This window comes from Prionailurus viverrinus, chromosome A3 (assembly GCF_022837055.1).
Source record: "Prionailurus viverrinus isolate Anna chromosome A3, UM_Priviv_1.0, whole genome shotgun sequence".
NCBI classification, from domain to species: Eukaryota; Metazoa; Chordata; class Mammalia; order Carnivora; family Felidae; genus Prionailurus; species Prionailurus viverrinus.
Window position 1 is genome coordinate 65075424 of NC_062563.1, and position 17397 is coordinate 65092820.

Here is a 17397-nt window from a genome sequence, read left to right on the forward strand (position 1 = left end):
AGAAGAGACCCCAAGAGGAGCAGGCCACCCCCTCCCCGCTTTTACAGGGAGCCTTCTGGACCAGAGGAGGGACAGTGAGCTTTAGGGGCGGGGGACGCGGGTTTCGAGTTTTCAGTCCCTTCACCTGAGGGCTGATACACATCGTGTATGTGGGAAGGCGGCTCCCGGTTCCTGGGGCTCATGGGACACCGCTGCCCAGAGCGGTCCCCCCAGGGTGTCGAGTCCCTGTAGGGAAATCAGACACTGCTGCACTCCCGGCTCGTGGGCCTCATGGTATAGATCCATATATATATTTATGATTTCTAATTTTATTATAAAATAAAAGCAGAAATATTTCCCGAAGAACATTCACATGAGGGCGTAACAGGGAGACGGCAAGTCCGCGGCTCGGGAGGCGCACTCTGCCGGGGGCACTGTGGCCACAGTCCGGGAGGAAGAGGGGAGAGGGTGGCGGGCCTCATGGGGGGAGAGAGAGAGAGAGAGAGAGAGATCGGCAAGCGGCAAGGGCGCGTGCAGAGGCCTCCTCGCCGTGGTCCTTTCTCTTTCACTTAAGTTACGCACAGCGGACACCTGCGACACGCCGAACCCCGCGGAGGGCCTCCGGAGAAGGCCGGGTTCCTCTGCTCTTCCCCCTCCTACTTCCAGGCCAGGGCAGTGGGGGAGGAGGGCGCAAACAGACGTCCAGGCAGGAGGAGAGAGGCTGAGGGATACGGACCCAGGGGCCAGGAGTGCGAGAGGCTGGCGAGAGGAGAACCGGAAAAACGAAGAAAAAGAGAAACGGAAACTTAGCGAGAATTGACAAGCCAGAAATATAGAGAGAGGGGCAGGGAAAGGGGGAAAGGACCAGAGAGAGGGAAGGAAAAGGACCTGGAAATAAGAGCAAGGAAGGGAAGGGAAGGGAAGAGCAAGGAAGCCGCAAGAAGGTAGGGAGAGAGTGTGAGCATGGTGTATAATTTATTCCCTTCCCTGGTTCAAGGCCGGGTCCCAGGCCTCCAAACGACCTCCGAAGCAACTTGTTGAAAATAAATCCCAGACAAAGGCCAAACCAAAGAGCCATCCACCCTGCCTGGGCCGGCGGTTCTGCCCGCTCAGCGCGCGGGTCTTTCAGTACCCGGTGGAGCCCGCCGGCCGCAGGGCGCCCTCTGACACCGTCTCTCAGGTCCCCGGCGCCAAGCCGGCGAGGCGAGCACGTCGAGGCAGGCGGGGCTCTAGGACCCCAGGTCCACGAGGTTGGCCGACATGGGGTTGAGGATGGAGTCCTGCAGGCCATGGTGGTGCTGCAGCGGGTCCGCGCCGCCTCCGCCCGGCACGGGCACCGGCACCGCGCTGGGGCCCGGAGGGTGGCCCAGGCTGTGCAGGGACGGCAGCCCGGGGGGCGGCGGCGGGCTGAGCAGCAGCGCGGGGCTGGACGACGAGTGGTCTGGCGTCCCCGACGGCGTTTTCTCGTCCTCCGAGCTGCCTAGCACCGACTTGCCGCTGCCGTTCAGCGTCGCAGCCAGCGGGTTGTGGCTGTTGGAGTTGGCGTTCTCGCTGTTCTCCCTGCAAGTGCAGGAGCAAAGCAGCCGGGTCAGGGGGGAAACCGAGGCCGCTCTGCGCCGTGTCACCCGGAGCCAGAGCCGCCAGGCGCTGCCCAAGGGTGTTTTCGGTTTCTATCATTTTCCCCACCTGGCCTGGGGCTTTCGTTCTTTCCGCCAGTTCTCTTAATCTCTCAAAACCCGATTTCTCTCTAGTCCTTTCCTCTATCGTCTCTATCTCCCCACCTCTCCTGTTCTTAACCTCTTGAATATCTTCTCTGTTCTCTGTAGGTTCTGCCCACCCACCCCCCCCATCACTGAGTTGCTAACAATTTTTTTCCCCCAGAGGAGAGGGGTCCCGGGAGCAGAGCTCAGGGGGGTTGGGGGAGAGGGGAACAAGGAGATGCCCGGATTTTCAGAGTCTTGGCTCCTGGAGCCAAGGTTTGCTGGGTAGAAGGGGGGCCAGGAGAATGAGGGACCCGAGATCCAAGGCTGAGGGCCCCCATTTGAAGTTAGGAATCTCACAGGCCTTCACCTCCCATTGCTTTTCTCTGCTTGAGGGAAATCTGGCTGAGGGTCAGGTTCCTGGAGCTAAGGGTCCTTTCTTTCTAGCTCCACACTGGGAGGTCTTGTGAGGGCTGTCCTTGCTGGACCTAAGGACAAGGCCCTAAGGATATAGGACTCCCTTTCCCTGGTGGCACAGTGCAAACTTCAGCTGGGAGACTGGAAGCTTGGGGCCTGGGGCGCAGCCCTTGGGAAAAGAATGGAGGGAATTGCTAATCCTGGCCTAGACTTCTGCAACCCTTACCTGGGGCCTGGCCTCAGAACCCAGCTCTTCAGGAGTCTGGATGCATGCCAGGCTGGATAGAGGGGGACCCCAGCAGGGAGAACCCACCTTCTGCTCTGCCTTTGACTGACAGCCCCAACCAGATTTGGAGACTTGAAATCTTGGGTAGATTCTCTCTTCACTGGCTTCCCAAGACCTTTTCTTTCTGTTTTCCTGGAAAGGAACTTCCCACAGGGCTGGCAGCTGAGAACTTGCAACTGTGGATACGCCAACCTCATTGTCTGGGAGGCCACGGTCAGCCTGAAGCCCCCCCCATCCAACTTCCAGATATTGGTTCCACTGTTTAGCATCCCTGCCCCCCCCCCCCCATAAGTCACTTACTCTGGGCTGCACACACCCACACCCCGCACCACCGACCCCAGGTATCTTACGCGGCTACACGCAGGCTGGATTTTTGTGCCCACAATCGGTTTCTCTCCCGTTTCCCTCACCATATTTGGGGTTCAGAGGAGCCATGGACTGGCGGCCACAAGGGCCTAATGGTCAACTGTTAGGCTAGTTCAGGAAGTCCTGGTATCCTTGAGGACAAGCAACTCTCAGCCCTTCTGTTGCTCTCAGTTCACCCCAGACCTACCGACCTACCACGCAAAGACGGTAGGGCCTGTGGGGAGAGGAGCGAAGAGCCTGGCAGGCCAGCGAAGGGCTGCTGGGTCCAACAAGGCAGGAAAAGGGGCACGCGTTTCTCTTCTGCTCTCCTACAGCGGACACTTCCGTCCTTCTCCTCTTGCTTCTTTATACGCGGCATAAAACAGTCTCCCTATCAACTTCCATATCCAGACAAGTAATATTCTTGCCCAGGCCCCTGCACATCCAGGTCACACCAGGAAAGTATCACTCCCAGTCCTGACCCCTAATCACACTTTGGCCTAGAGCTGAGTAAGACCAACAGGAAGTTCGGGGAAGTGCTGGTAAATTCGCACAGGCAGCCCGAAATCCGCAACTCTGAAAGTCCCGAGTCTAGACCCCTCTGTCCTTCCGAAGACCACCAGGCCCTGCCTGCTGCGCTCCCCCTTTCACGGGGTCCAGGTCCACCGTCTTGCCTTGCCCCCCAAGTTCGCTGCTTCTCCACTCTGTTCACAAGCGACCAGGGAGTTAGTTGACAACTTTCCCGATCGCTTTGCCCGCTTTGGACAAAGTTCTGACCTCCCGGTCTCCCGGAAGACCTGAGCGCTGGCAGGGTCAGACAAGGCTGCGGCTGGGCCGTGGCAGGGACCGGGCACCCGGTTTAGGCCTCTCCTGGGGGCGAGCACACGCCCTGCGACCCCCTCCCTCGAGCCCCGGGGAGCCGGCGCCGAAGTTCTACTTACTCGTACCTTTCTTTGGCCTCGGCTGCCCGGTCGCGCTGCCGCCGGTTCTTAAACCAGTTGCTGACCTGCGTGGTGGTGAGGCCCGTGGCCTCCGCCAGCTCGCGCTTCTCGCGCGGTGAGGGGTAGGGGTTATGCGCGTACCACTCGCGCAGCACGCTGCGACTCTTTTCCTTGAAGCAGTAGCTGGTCTCCTCGCCGTCCCAGATGGAGCGCGGCAGCGGAAACTTGCGGCGCACGCGGTATTTGCCCACAGCGCCCAGGGGCCGGCCGCGCAGCTTCTCCGCCTCGATGTAGTGCGCTTTGAGCCACAGCTGCTGCAGCTTGGCGTGGTTGTGCGGCGAGAACTGGTGGCTCTCCAGGATCTTGTAGAGCTCCCGGAAGTTGCCGCGGTGGAAGGCCACCACCGCCTTGGCTTTGAGCACGCTTTCATTCTTGTGGAGGTGCTCGCAGGCGGGCAGCGACCACAGGAAGCGGCCCAGCCGCTCGATGTTGCCGCCCTGCTGCAGCACCTCGCACACGCACGCCACTTGCTCCTGCGTGAAGCCGAAGGTGGGCAGCATGGACATGGTGCCGGCTGTGCCCCCGCCCGCCCGCGCGCGCCCTCACCGCGCTGCGCCGTCCCGCATGGGCGCCTCCCCGCCGGGCCGTCCGGGGCCGAGAGGCGGGCGGGGCGGGCCCCCTGGCCCCGCGCTGGCTCCGGGCGAACTCCGAGTCACTGCAGTACGTCCTCGCGCCCGCCGCGGCTCCCGCGCTCCTCTGCGCTCCGGCCGCCTGCGCGCCTCGCCCGCGCCCTCGTCCAAGCCCGGGGGCCGCCCGGGGCGCCGCTCCGCATGCTCCGCGCCCGCCCGCCGCTCCCTCGCTCGTTTCTCGCTCGCTCTCCCTCCCGTCTAGCTCGCTCGCTGCTTTTTTAATAATATTATTCTAAGCGGGCATGAGGCGCGGCGGCCCGCGCCCTGATTGGTCTGGTTATCTGACCCGGGGCCTGCCCGCGCCAGACAATAGTCGGAGTCAAATTATTCGCCATGGAGACGCTGTCAGTCACTGGTAACCCGAGCCCCGGCGGGTCGGGCGGCTCCCCCCGACCGGCTCCGCTGACAGATCGCCTGGCTCCGCGCAAAGCGGAGGGCGGCCCGAGACGGGATCGGGAGGCGCTCCAAGAACCTGGGAGGCGGAGAGGACCGGGCAGAGGCCGGCGGCGGTGGTGATTGACGGGGCGGACGCCCAAAGAGCTAGGGAGGGGACCGACGCGGGGGGGGGGGGGGGGGGGCGGAGTGGAGACGCGCTGAGAAGAAAAGGGGAGGAACCGGGTGGGGAGGGAAGAGGGGAGAGGAGAAGGCGGGGGACTGTTTAAGAGGGTGCCGGGAGGAAGGGGAGGAAGGGGGTGGAGGGTACCTCGAGGGGGAAGAAATTTTGAGCAGCTTTCACGAGGCCCTACCGGCTACCCTACCCCCACTCCGGGTCTTCAGCGTCCTCCCGGGGCCGCAGTGTTGGGGATAGATTCTGCCCAGGATCGGGCCAGTAGGATGGGAGAGTTTGGACGTGCTTGGGCGCCTCTCAAAGATTTGGCTTTTCTTGCGGACAGCGCCCCGCCCCCATCCTAGGAACTCCGGACCTGGGCGGTCTTCGAGGGAAAGGGGGAGGGAGTAGGAGACAGAAGTGGAGAAGATTTGGCAGTGGCCGCAGGCGGACGCCTGAGAATCAACTTCTTGGAGGATCCCGCCTTCCCACTCTCTCTCCTAACCCGGCCGGCTGCCCCGAGGTCGGTACCGCCCCAGCTCGGCGCTCTCTGCTCTTCGCCGGGCGGGGACTCACACTTAACCCCACGGGTCCCACGGCCCCACGGGAAGCGCCAGGCACTAACATGGGGCCTCTACGGAAATTGACTCCTATCTGCAGCTCGGGCAGTCGGCCCACGGGGAGGCGAGGGCAAGGAGTCTAGGCCGATCGTGGCGCTAACCCCGTGGGTGGTCGGGGAAGACGGAGTGGGAGTAAGACCCACCCCTTCTCCGGCCTCTGAGCTCAGACTCGGCTCCGGGCACTTCCAGCCTGGGAACCAGATCACTGAGCTCCGGAATAAGGGTGATAAAAGGGGGATCCTGTTTTTTGTGTGTGTGTGCGTCTTTGCAAGGGCGCGTGTGGGAACACGTGGTGCTGGTTCTCTGGGAGGAGGGCAGGGGGAGTAGATGGAGGATCTGGGGGTAGAAGGGGGGCGGTGTTACTGCTGTTCCTACGGTTTTGAAAAAGCCCGGGGCTTAGCTTCTTCCCGGACTGGTCCTTTCCACTTCCGTTTCCCTTCTTTGCTCTGAGCTGTTGGAGGCTGGAGTCAACCCTGCTCCCAGTTCCAGGACCCAAGCCAGTACCGAGCCTGGGCTCTGCCCTCAGCTTGGAACTGTGGAACTGGTGTCTAGGCCACATCTCTTTTCCTTCCCACCCTTTTACATTTTCTCTGCAGTTTGTGTTAGGAGCACGGGATGGGAGACGGTAGAACCCTGGGTTCAAGTTTTTGCTTTGCTTGGTGTCTATGAGAAAAGCTTGTGTTTATTTCTGTAAGTGTTCATTTCCTTAGCAAGATTTCTAAAAGTTTCCTCCTGCTCTAGTATTCTAGAAATCTTCCGGGGGAGTTGCAGACATGAAAAAGTGGAACCCTGGGGGGACTCGCCCTAAGGCCTGTTTTTGGAGGCCTCTCCCGCCTCCTCCTGTGTGTGTTGAGACCAGGGCTGTCAAAGTAGGTTCCAAGCCAGTGCCAGGGACAGTTCCCTGCAGAAATCCAGGTGGCATCTTCAGAAGCCGTGTCTGTTGTCTGGGAGGGGGCCTGCTGCATCCAGGCCACCCTATGCAGAGTCCTGCGTGCTGCCACACAAGGTTCATGCAAGAGTCGGTCTTAGAGGACTCTGGGAGACATGGGGGAAATATTTACCCCTGGCCTCACTAACGTTCAGAGTCTACCTTGCTGACCCCCAAGAATGGGCAACCTACTCTTTCTAAGACCTCATCTTCAGCCACAAGGTTAATGACAGCAGGCTGGTCCCAGCTCTCACCATGGCCATCCTACCTCTTGGCAAGGACAGGCTGGGGCTGTGGGGGAGCACCATGGTCTGGGGCCAGTGAGTGGGACTGGACAGTAAGTTCCTGGTATAAGACTTTGGACCAGTTTATGGTCTGTTCTACCTCACCTTCTCCCACTCTTAGATGGGGCTTGCGTGGTCTTTCACATCCCCGCTGATTCTGAGCTGGGGGCAGGTCTGAGAATCCTAACTTTGAAAAAGCGGGTAACCTTAGCATCCTCAGCCGCAGCTTCCACTATGAATGTCCCCCTCCCTGGACTCTTGGAGCTTCAAGACTGAACGTTCTCCAGGACTGGGTCCTGCCGTGTTCAGCTAAGGCAGATTTTCTGGAACTTCAGACTCACTGTTCTTTCCAGCTTTGCCCTCTTTGGGGCCCCTGGCTGCCAAACCCAAGAGTCACCCCTGCCAAGAGAACAGATGCTGACCTGGATAATATCATGGGTGCCATGTGAAAAGCCATCACAGAGCAAGCACAGAAAACCTGGAACACCATCACCCAGTGTATGGGGGTGTGTCCATGCCACCAACTCTCCCCTTCCTCCCATGTTTGCAGAAACCCAGTTCTCACAGGTCTGAGCTAGAACCTCTTGCCGGCAGGGATAGCTGAGGGCCTGCCCTAAAAGGGTTCCTAGCTTAGCTGGGCTCTCTTCACAATCTGAAGCCCCTTCTTGTCCAGCCCCCTCCCTGGAAGGCTTTGCCACAGGACAGAGCACAGGGGAGCTGATTGGGGGAGGATTTGCCAGCCTGACCTTAAGGCAATCCTAGCCCCCGGTGCCAGTGCTCAAAGCAGCTGCTGGAGAAGCCTTGTGTCTAACCTATCCCAATCTACCCAATCCCATATTCTTTCTTTCCCTGAGACATGCTGGGGAGGCCTGCATTTGCCATCTCTTCAAGCACAAATAGGAGAAGCTCCATGGCTGGGAAGGAGAAAACTTTAGCAGACACGTGGAAATTTGGGACTCACTGAAATGTCTCCTTTGACCTCCAAAGTGTGCTGGCAGTCCCCTGGGATAGGACTTTCTGGAAGGCAGCAGCACAGGTGGATGGGTGTGCTCCAATGAGCTCACTCTGACAGAATGCCTTTGCCCCTGACTCTTGGTCAGGGACAGTCTGGGGCCTTTATGTCTGGAGTTGGGCTGGAAGCTCCCCAGCACAAAGCCCTTGGGCCCCCACAGATGACCCAGCCCAGGGCCAGTACATTACCCACCAGCAGAACTTTTGGGAAAGGGAGAAAGCAGCCGCACCAGCCCCCAAAGGGCTTCTCTGACTTTGGGTTGAGGCCAGTTTGGAAAGAAGAGGGTGATCTAAGGAGCAGCTGCTTGTAGGCTATTTCCACCAGCAGAGGAGGGGACGGTGGGGGGGGGGGGGCTCTATGCCAAACCAGAAGACCAGAAGCTTTTTTTTTTTTTTTAATCTTTATTTATGTATTTTTTTTTCCAGGCTTTAAAGGCTGCAGGAATCCCCTGGGCAGAGTTTGGCCCTGGCCCTGCCGCCTCAGGCCCTCCCCGCAGCTCGCACCGGGTTGGGTTCTGGGGCGTCGCCGCCCCGGGGTGGCTGGGGGACTGTAGCGGGCGTCCGCAATCCCAGAGCCCGCTGTTCCCGCAGCAAACTCGCTGAGAGACCCGGCCTCCGGCTCGGGCCTCGGAGGCCAGTTTCGTTGAAAGCGGGCTAGCGGAGCAGGGCTGGTGTGCGCTGAGACTCCGGGCGCCTCCCCGCCGCCGCAGCCGCCGGGCCCTTCGCCCCCTCAGGCTGCGTGGCTGCCTCGCGGACCCGAGGGGGTATTGGCAAAACCCAGCACCCCATGGCGGTCTGTGTTGCCCAGCGTTTGGGGGCAGTCAAGGCGCAGGCATTCCGCTCACGTGAATCTCCATTTCAGAAAGTGGCCCCCACGGCGCCCCCAGCCCCGGGCAAGGTTTCGGGCACTGGGCTCCCGGCCGCAGCCCTCCCGTAACGACGCGACTCCGGGCGTCGCCGGCGCCGCACATGCCTGCACGGTCACAGACCCCCAAAGACCGGAGTAGCACCGTCCTTCTCTGGGGCTTTTGCTCAGGACCCACGGGGCAGTCTAGAGGGCCCTCCGGAGACAACGGGTTGGAGGTCGCACAGGCTCACAGGGGCTCTTGTTCAAACGAAAAGAGCGAGAACTAGGGCTCGGGGCCGGTTTGGAGGTCGGTAAACCGGTGACTCGGCCCGAGGAGGCGCCGGGACCGAGCGGGGACCAAGCGGGACCCGAGGCGGGTACCCACGCCAGGGGCGCTGCCCGCGGTCCGACGACGCCCGGCCTGGCTCGCGGCCTTCTGTCCCCGCCCGCGGTCACGGCTCAGTGCTGGGGTCCCTTCCTGCTCGCGCCACGCTCCCTCCCGGGCTGGCAGGGGACGCCGGGCCCCTTTGCCTGGGGAGAGGTTGGGGCGCGGGCACGGCGGGCCGGGCATCCGGGGGAGGCGGCCAGACTCTCGGCTTTGGGTTCAGGAAGCCGCCTGAATCCGCCGCCCGGTTTTTCTTTTTGGTATTTTTCTTTTCGTAGGAGCCTCAGAGATCCTTTTCGTCCCTAAACGTGCCTTCGGCAGGGTCTGCCCGCGAGCGCCCCCAAGCGGCAGGTCTCAGAGTCCAGGTCGTTGGGTGAGTCGCAGTTCCCCCCAGGCCTCTAGTGGACCAGCCAGAGGGCGCCGGGAAGGCCCGCTGGTTCCTCCCTATCCACTTCCCCCAGCACTAACCCGACGTTTGCGCTGCCAGAGAGGCCACTAGAAGTGGGGCGCGCTCCCTCGGAGGCGCACTAGGTTGCCATGGTCTGATCCCACCATCCCTGGGGCACAGACACCAGCGTTTCACCCTCTTATCCCGTCGCCCCCTCCCGGAGAATCTGGGTCTGCCTTGCACACCGTGGGCGCCCGGGGAATGTTTGAATGGACGGCAGAATGACCAGTGGGATTTGACTGACAGCAGCAACTGCGAAGTACCAGGCCAATAGGAAAATGGCCCCTTTCCTCCCCCTCTCTCCCGTTCTTCCCTCCTAGCTCTCCTCTTCTTAGTAGGGAAAGTCTCAGCGTTGTGTCGGCTTCCTCCAACCAGAAGCACTGGGTGTTGGAGTCCCCTTAGCGCTGCATAGAAGCTGCAGACTGAACGCGCTGCTCTTAGAAATTCTGAGTGTATCTGACTGCCTATGGCGTTACCAGGTTCCCTTGGGTTGCAGGAAAGAAAGTTTTCAACGCAGAGTTAGTCTAATTTTTCTGGGGCTGCTGTCTTTAGTTGCATTTCCTTAGTTACTTTACAAAAATCCTCTGCAGGCAACGTGTAGATCAGGTTTCCTATAAGAAGTGACTTTTTTTTTTTTTTTCCTTCTTCTTCTTTCCATTACCTGTGAGAAATTCTATCCGGGAGTAGGGATTCCTGGCTTGGCACTACTCTCTCCTGCAGTATCTATTTTTATTAGCATTAATTACAATGCATCAGTCCTGCTCATCAGTGATAGCCCCTCCCCCTGGCTGGTGCCTGCTCTTGGCTCTCCTGATTTGGGTAGCACCTGAGCAAGAGGGCACTCTCACCCAGCCGTTGAAAGCAGTCACACAGGGTTTTCCATCAAGTTCTGCATTTCTTGAAAGGGAACCTGAAAAAAGTCAGATTGTTCTTAACTTGGAAATCCAATACTTTATTTTGTTGTCTCTGTGAATTAAGGCTAAAATCCAGGGGCTGTTTCTTATAGAAGCATGTGTGCTAATTAATTTATGCACAGTGCTGTGCAAATGCTCTACTAAAGTAGGTAGAAACAAGATACAGCCCTGCTGGGGAGGGCACATAGCTTAGGACAACCTGTGCGCGAGGCTGCTGCAGAGGGACCAGGTCAATGTCAGCCTCAAATAGATGTCCTCTGGTAGCACTGTGGCATTCGGGTTTGTGATGACAGGTGTGGTGGGCCCTTTGGCAGTTGCCGTCTCTGTTCCAATCGTTCTAGTATAGTTGCGCTGTTAGTAAATGCTCACATTTGGGGAAAGTAGGGTGAGTAGGGCAGTGGGCACGGCCTTTGTCATCAGACAGGCCTGAGCCCTTGATCCAGATCCACCACCTCAGTAAATTACTCAGTCTTGGAGCCTATTTTGCTCATTTGTAAAATGAGAATAATGACCCGGTGCTTGGCACACAATAAGCATTCAACAAATTCTTGTTGAATTGAATACAGTTGCATTTGGGATTAGGGATAAAGGTAATGCAACCTCTGGTTCCCAATAACCCTATAAAATGGGTATTATCAGCATTTACAGAGGAGGAGACAGGCTCAGAGGTTAAGCAACTCGACCAATGCAGCCATGCAGCTGGTAAAAAAAAGCCTCTGAAGTTTCAGTCCTTGGTGCCAAAACCCATACTATAAACCATAAGCCTTACTGCCCTTAGTTCCTCTATAATAGCAAGATAATAGGATAATAATAATAGGAAGATTTGCTGAATGGCTATTATATGCCGGGCACCGTGATATCTCACATAATCTCATGATTCTTCCATGCACGAGGCCCACCTACAGCTCCATTTTACAGGTGGTGACCCTGAGGCTCTGAGAGGTTAAGTACAAGTCCAGCAGCTATGGAAAACCTGAGTTATTTCCTCCCACCATTTGGCTTTGACCCACTTCACTGGGGCAGCTTTACCAGTAAGCTGTCCCCACCTACCCCCAGTCCTTTCCACTCCAAGTTCTACTCCCTGGGCACTTCCAGCTCCCAGTGGTTGAGAGTTCATTGTAGGTGTCAGGTGTCAGGAAGACGGCTCTAGGTTCTAGGAAAAGCCATCTCTGCCCTCCTGAGGTTTCAACCACCGGGCCCTGGGGCTCGTGACTTTCGGTCTATGTGAGCCCCTGCCGGGCAGGAGCCCACTGCGACCAGGGCAGGCCGTACAGCAGCCGTGGTCCCAAGCTGGTAAAGTCTGGATGGATTCGTGGCCCCATTATGCCTGGGGTGAACTTAGGGGGACTCAGAGAATTAAAATATCTTAGTCAAGGTACTTTGAGGTGCAAATCACAGAAATCCACTCGGACCAATAGAATAAACAAAAGAATAAACTTATTGTAAGGATTCAGGGGTAGCACATGGATTCAAGGGCAGGGAACCCCATTGTCCTTAACAGGGATGGAACCAGAAACTGGACAGTAGTTAGAAATCAAGGCTTTTCCTCCCTCCCGATGGCAGAGTCATCTCTCCTCCGCTCCCATCTGAGCATGCTTGTTTTCTCTCTGAAGAGAAGCTTTCCCTGTTGCTACTCCTTTTAATACTTCCCTCGTTTTTCATTGAGTCCCTCGTTCAGCCACTCGGGAGGCACTCTGAAATCTCTGCCCCCCCCCCCAACCCGTTCAGAATTCAGGGGATAGAGGGAGGGAGAGGGAAAGGACAGGAGGAGAGGAAGAGGAAGACAGAGGGATGGAGGGGGGGTGGAGAATCTTAGGCTCATCTTTGGTCAGGTGATTCCCACTCCAGTCGGTGATGTTGCGTGGGGGAGGGCGGGGAGGGACTGTATGGCCCAGTGCCTGATCTGCAGAGACTGTGAGTCCAGACATGGAAGAATGAGGTGATGGGTGGGCTACTATTCTAGTCTTCTATGGAATGTGGAGGTTTGGTGCCCGGCACATAAAAGGCACTAAACAAATATTGTTTCTTTCTCCCCACTCCCCAGTGTGATGCCTTTTCTAACCCTTCTATCAAGAATCATCCAGAGCCACCAATTTAGAGCACAGATATGATTGTGCCACTCCGTGTTTACATTCCTCTAATGGCACCTGTTAACCTCAGGATGAAATTTAGACGCTTTAGCATGGTTTCTGAGGTCCTTTGTCATCGGACTTTGCGCATATATCCAGATACCCATCGCTTCCTCAAGGCTTCAGCCATCCTGAGTGATCTCCATGGGCTCTTCCACTCCGGTCATACATATCTATCACCACCTACTTATTCCTTTATGGGAGAAGCCTACGTCCCTGCCTCATTGGCCCTGGACTTGGCCACATGACAGGGTCGACTAATAAATGCGAGTGGATGAACAGAAGCTTTTAGAGACATTGTACGTTGCCACCAGGACTCTTTCTTCTTTTGCTCTCATACTCCCAGACAGGTGTCACTCCAGCTTGTGTTACAGGATGAAAGAGAAGATGGAGCGGAGCCCCAGCTCAAAGCACAGTCACAGCTGGCCTGCAGCCTGCATTTAATATGAGCGAGAAATAATGTGCGTGGCTGTAAACCTCTGAGATTTGGGGGTTGTTTGTCACTGCAGCAAAGCTGAGGGGTATCTTTCCCTCCTGCGGATCTTTGTATGTGCTGTTGCCTCTCCCTGGAAACCTCTCCCTCATTCCCAAACCCCTTATTTTTCAGGACTCAGATGACATGTTACTTTCTCTGGAAAACTTTCCTGACACTCTTCCTCCCCCAGGTTGGGGCTGCGGCCCTGTTCCAGTCCCCACGTCACCTTCCTATACTTATTTCCACCATTACACCATCTCATGGTACCATAACCCCTTGATTTCTTTTTTTTTTTTTAATTTTTATTTGGATTCAAGTTAGTTAACATACAGTGTAGTATTGGCTTTAGGAGTAGAATCCAGTGATTCCTCACTTACATATAACACGCAGTGCTCATCCCAACAAGTGCCTTCCTTAATGCCCATCCCCCGTTTAGCTCATGCCCCCACCCACCCACCACCCCTCCAGCAACCCTCAGTTTGTCCCCTATATTGAAGAGTTTCTTATGGTTTGCTTCCCTCTCTGTTTTTATCTTATTTTATTTTTCCTTCCCTTCCCCTATGTTCATCTGTTTTGTTTCTTAAATTCCACATGAGTGAAATTATATGGTATTTGTCTTTCTCTGACTGACTTATTTCACTTAGCCTAATACACTCTAGTTTTATCCACGTGGTCGCAAATGGCAAGATTTTATTCTTTTTCGTCACCGGGTGGTATTCCATTGTATATACATAACGCATCTTCTTAATCCGTTCATCAGTCAATGGATATCTGGGATCTTTTCATACTTTGGCTATTGTTGATAGTGCTGCTATAAACATTGGGGTGTCTACGTCCCTTCGAAACAGCATACCTGTATCCCCTGGATAAATACCTAGTAGTGCAATTGTGGGCCGTAGGGTAGTTCTATTTTTAATTTTTTGAGGAACCTCCATACTGTTTTCCAGAGTGGCTCATCAGTTTGCATTCCCACCAGCATTGCAAAAGGGATCCTCTCTCTCTGCATCCTCACCAACATCTGTTGTTGCCTGAGTTGTTAATGTTAGCCATTCTGGCAGGTGTGAGGTGGTATCTCATTGTGGTTTTGATTTGTATCTCCCTGATGATGAGGGATGTTGAGCATTTTTCCATGTGTCGGTTGGCCATCTGGATGTCTTCTTTGGAAAAATGGCTATTCATGTCTTTTGCCCATTTCTTCACTGGATTATTTGTTTTTGAGGTGTTGAGTCTGAGAAGTTCTTTATAGATTTTGGATACTAGCCATGTAAAAGATATGTCATTTGCAAATATCTTCTCCCATCCCATTAGTTGCTTTTTAGTTTTGCTGATTGTTTCCTTCACTGTACAGAAGCTTTTTATCTTGATGAGGTCCCAATGGTTCATTTTTGCTTTTGTGTCCCTTGCCTCTGGAGACATGTCTAGTAAGAAGTTGCTGTGGCCGAGGTCAAAGAGGTTGCTGCCTGTGTTCTCCTCTAGGGTTTTGATGGTTTTCTGTCTCACATTTAGGTCTTTCATCCATTTTGATTGTGTGTGTGTGTGTGTGTGTGTGTGTGTGTGTGTGTGGTGTAAGAAAGTAGTCCAGATTCATTCTTCTTCATGTCTCTGTCCAGTTTTCTCAATACCATTTGCTGAAGAGGCTGTCTTTTTTTCCGTTGGATGTTTTTTCCAGCTTTGTCAAAGATTAGTTGGCCATACATTTGTGGGTCCATTTGTGGGTTCTCTATTCTGTTGCATTGATCTATGTGTCTGTTTCTGTGCCAGTACCATGCTGCCTGATGATTACAGCTTTCTAATACAGCTTGAAGTCCAGAATTGTGAAACCTCGAGCTTTGGTTTTCTTTTTCAGTATTACCCTGGCTAGTTGGAGTCTTTTCTGGTTCCATACAAATTTTAGAATTGTTTCTTCTAGCTCTGTGAAGAATGCTGGTGCTATTTTGGTAGGGATTGCACTGAATCTGTAGATTACTTTGGGTAGTATTGACATTTTAACAATATTTGTTCTTCCAATCCATAAGCATGGAATATTCTTCCGTTTCTTTGTGTCTTCTTCAATTTCTTTCATTAGCGATCTATAGTTTTCAACATAGAGATCTTTTACCTTTTTGGTTAGGTTTATTCCTGGGTATCTCATGGTTTTTGGTGCAATTGTAAATGGTATCGATTCCTTGATTTCTTTTTCTGTTGCTTCATTATTGGTGTATTGAAATGCAACAGATTTCTGCATGTTGATTTTATGTCTTGCGACTCTGCTGAATTCATGTTTCAGTTCTAGCAATTTTTTGGTAGAGTTTTTTTTTTGGTTTTCCACGTAGAGTATCGTGTCATCGGCGAACAGTGAAAGTTTGACTTTTTCCTTGCCAATTTGTATGGATTTTATTTCTTTTTGTTGTCTGATTGCTGAGACTAGGACTCCTAGTACTATGTTGAACAACAGAGGTGAGAGTGGATATCTCTGTAGTGTTCCTGACCTTAGGAGAAAAACTGTTTTTCCTCATTGAGGATATTAGCTGTGGGTCTTTCATATATGGCCTTTGTGATGTTGAAGTGTGTTCCTTCTATCCCTGCTTTCTTGATAACCCCTTTATATCTTACCTATCAGTCTGTGAGCTCCTTGAAAGCAGGGACTGGGTCCTCTGGTTCGGTTAGCAGATGGTAAGTTCTCAAAAAAATATTTGTTGAAAAGGGATGATGGCAGTAGTATGAGTAATTTACCTTTGTGTGGCAGATTTGATTTTCTAAAGAATGCGACAGCAATATCTCAATCCCATGTACCCTTCTTTTACTGTGTCTTTGATAATCTTCTTGTTGAGGGGTGTGTGTGTGTGTGTGTGTGTGCGTGTGTGTGTGTGTGTGTGTGTGTGTGTATGAAGAAGGTGATGGTCTATGTTTATTCCCCTTAAATCTGTAATAGGCTTGTAATAATGGCAGAAATGACGTCATATGACTTCTGAGGCCAGGTCGGGAAAGGCAATACAGCTTTTGCCCTATTATCTTGGGACACTAGCTCTTGGAACAAGCCACCAAGCTGTAAGGAAGCCCTGTTGAGAGGCCCCTGTGGAAAAGAGCTGAGTCCTCCCCCACTGCCCTGCCCCAGATCTGGCTAAGCTCCAAGCAGCAACCAGCACTCATTTGCCAACATGCCAGTGCGCCATCTTGAAAGTGGATCTTCCAACTCTAGTCAAATTGTCCCAGATGATACACAAGGAGCAGAGATGAGGCATCCCTGCCAAGCCCTGTCCCAGTTGCAGATTCATGAGTAAAATAAATGATTGCTGTTGTTTTAAGCCACTAAGTTTTGGAGTGACTGCTACACAGCAATTGATAATTGATCATTTGACTTTCCTCTTAGCAATCCAATTTTCTCTTGGATCTGAATACCTGTCCTAAACCCCAGCCTCCCTGCCTTGGCCCTTAATATCTGCGTTCTCACCTTAAGGGGGGCAGGCAGATACTGTGCTCACATCCACAGCCACTGGCTGGAGTAACTCTGATAGATCTTAGCCTCTGGAACTCTGAGCTGCCCTCTATCTGGCTTTGGATAGTACTTTCCCCAATTCCTGCCACCCCCTAGACTAGAGCTCCTCGGCTCACATGCTCGTGGGGAATCCATCCTAACTGCCCCAGTCCCCACTGTACTGCAGACATTGCCTACATGCTGTCCACCATGGGCCACAACCCAGTTGGGACAATTCCTCACCCTTAAGGGAGCTGCATTCCTTTCCCTGGTCCATGCCATGGTGGCTCAAGGCTTCCTTGGGACTGCCTAAATTAGGACAATATTTCATTCTTCTTCTGCAAATGGGTTCATATGAACAGCTGCCTCATGAGGTTATTGTGAAGGCTAAATGTAACTCTATCCATGAACCATTTGGTAAACTCTCAGTGTTGTTACAAGGTTGTTCAGCCAGAATTAATGCTGCCTAAGAGGAGCTTGCAAAATGGACGTAAGGGCTGTAGTTGCAAACGAATCTTTCTGAGTCATCCTTTCCTCCACTTCTGCCACACCTCTCCCTTTTTAATATCTAGCCTATCATGTACAGCATCCCAAAGACCCTTCACCCTGTCCCAGCAGGTGGCTGGAAATAAATGCTGGATCCCCCACGAGAGCTGGCATGATCTGGGTTTTTGCAAGTGCTCTTCTGAGCTTCTGACCACATAGGACTCACTATTTTAGAGTCCATAAGCTGAATTTGCTCCACATTTAATCCATGTTGGCCAAAGTCAATATCCAGACCCTGGGAGTATTTGAAAACCCAGACATCATGGGGTGTTGCCCATCACACACATACCCCACGCCCCACACACAGACATATGTACACATCCAGGGAAGAAATCACATACTGTTGAGTATATATTCCCAGCCATACCAGGCACATTGATCCAGCATTGACCCCGGAAGTTCAGGTTCTTCTCTGAGTGGGTCTGCGATGAGCTATGAACACAATCGTCTCC

At 54.0% G+C, this 17397-nt stretch overlaps 1 protein-coding gene across 2 annotated transcripts; it reads right to left on the reverse strand.

Annotated features, from left to right (window-relative positions):
• Positions 1–345: 345 nt before the first annotated feature.
• On the reverse strand, positions 346–4847 carry SIX2 (SIX homeobox 2). Of its 2 annotated transcripts, none has more exons than XM_047853245.1 (2): positions 3675–4847; positions 346–1539 (listed from the first exon to the last, which is right to left on the reverse strand). In XM_047853245.1, the coding sequence occupies exons 1-2, from the start codon at positions 4232–4234 to the stop codon at positions 1209–1211; spliced, it is 891 nt and encodes a 296-aa protein (XP_047709201.1). In that variant the 5' UTR covers positions 4235–4847; the 3' UTR covers positions 346–1208. The 2 variants fall into 2 exon arrangements, with proteins under 2 accessions (XP_047709201.1, XP_047709200.1); XM_047853244.1 differs by having other exon boundaries at positions 3669–4847.
• Between the last annotated feature and the right edge of the window lie 12550 nt (positions 4848–17397).

What these genes read in the sequence shown, in the direction of transcription:
- SIX2 (XM_047853244.1), bottom strand. Translation starts at nt 4,234, where the DNA reads ATGTCCATGCTGCCCACCTTCGGCTTCACGCAGGAGCAAGTGGCGTGC. An exon ending in GAGGCCAAAGAAAGGTACGA is followed by an intron (nt 1,540 to 3,668) that starts GTAAGTAGAACT and finishes CTGCACTTGCAG; the next exon opens with GGAGAACAGCGAGAACGCCA.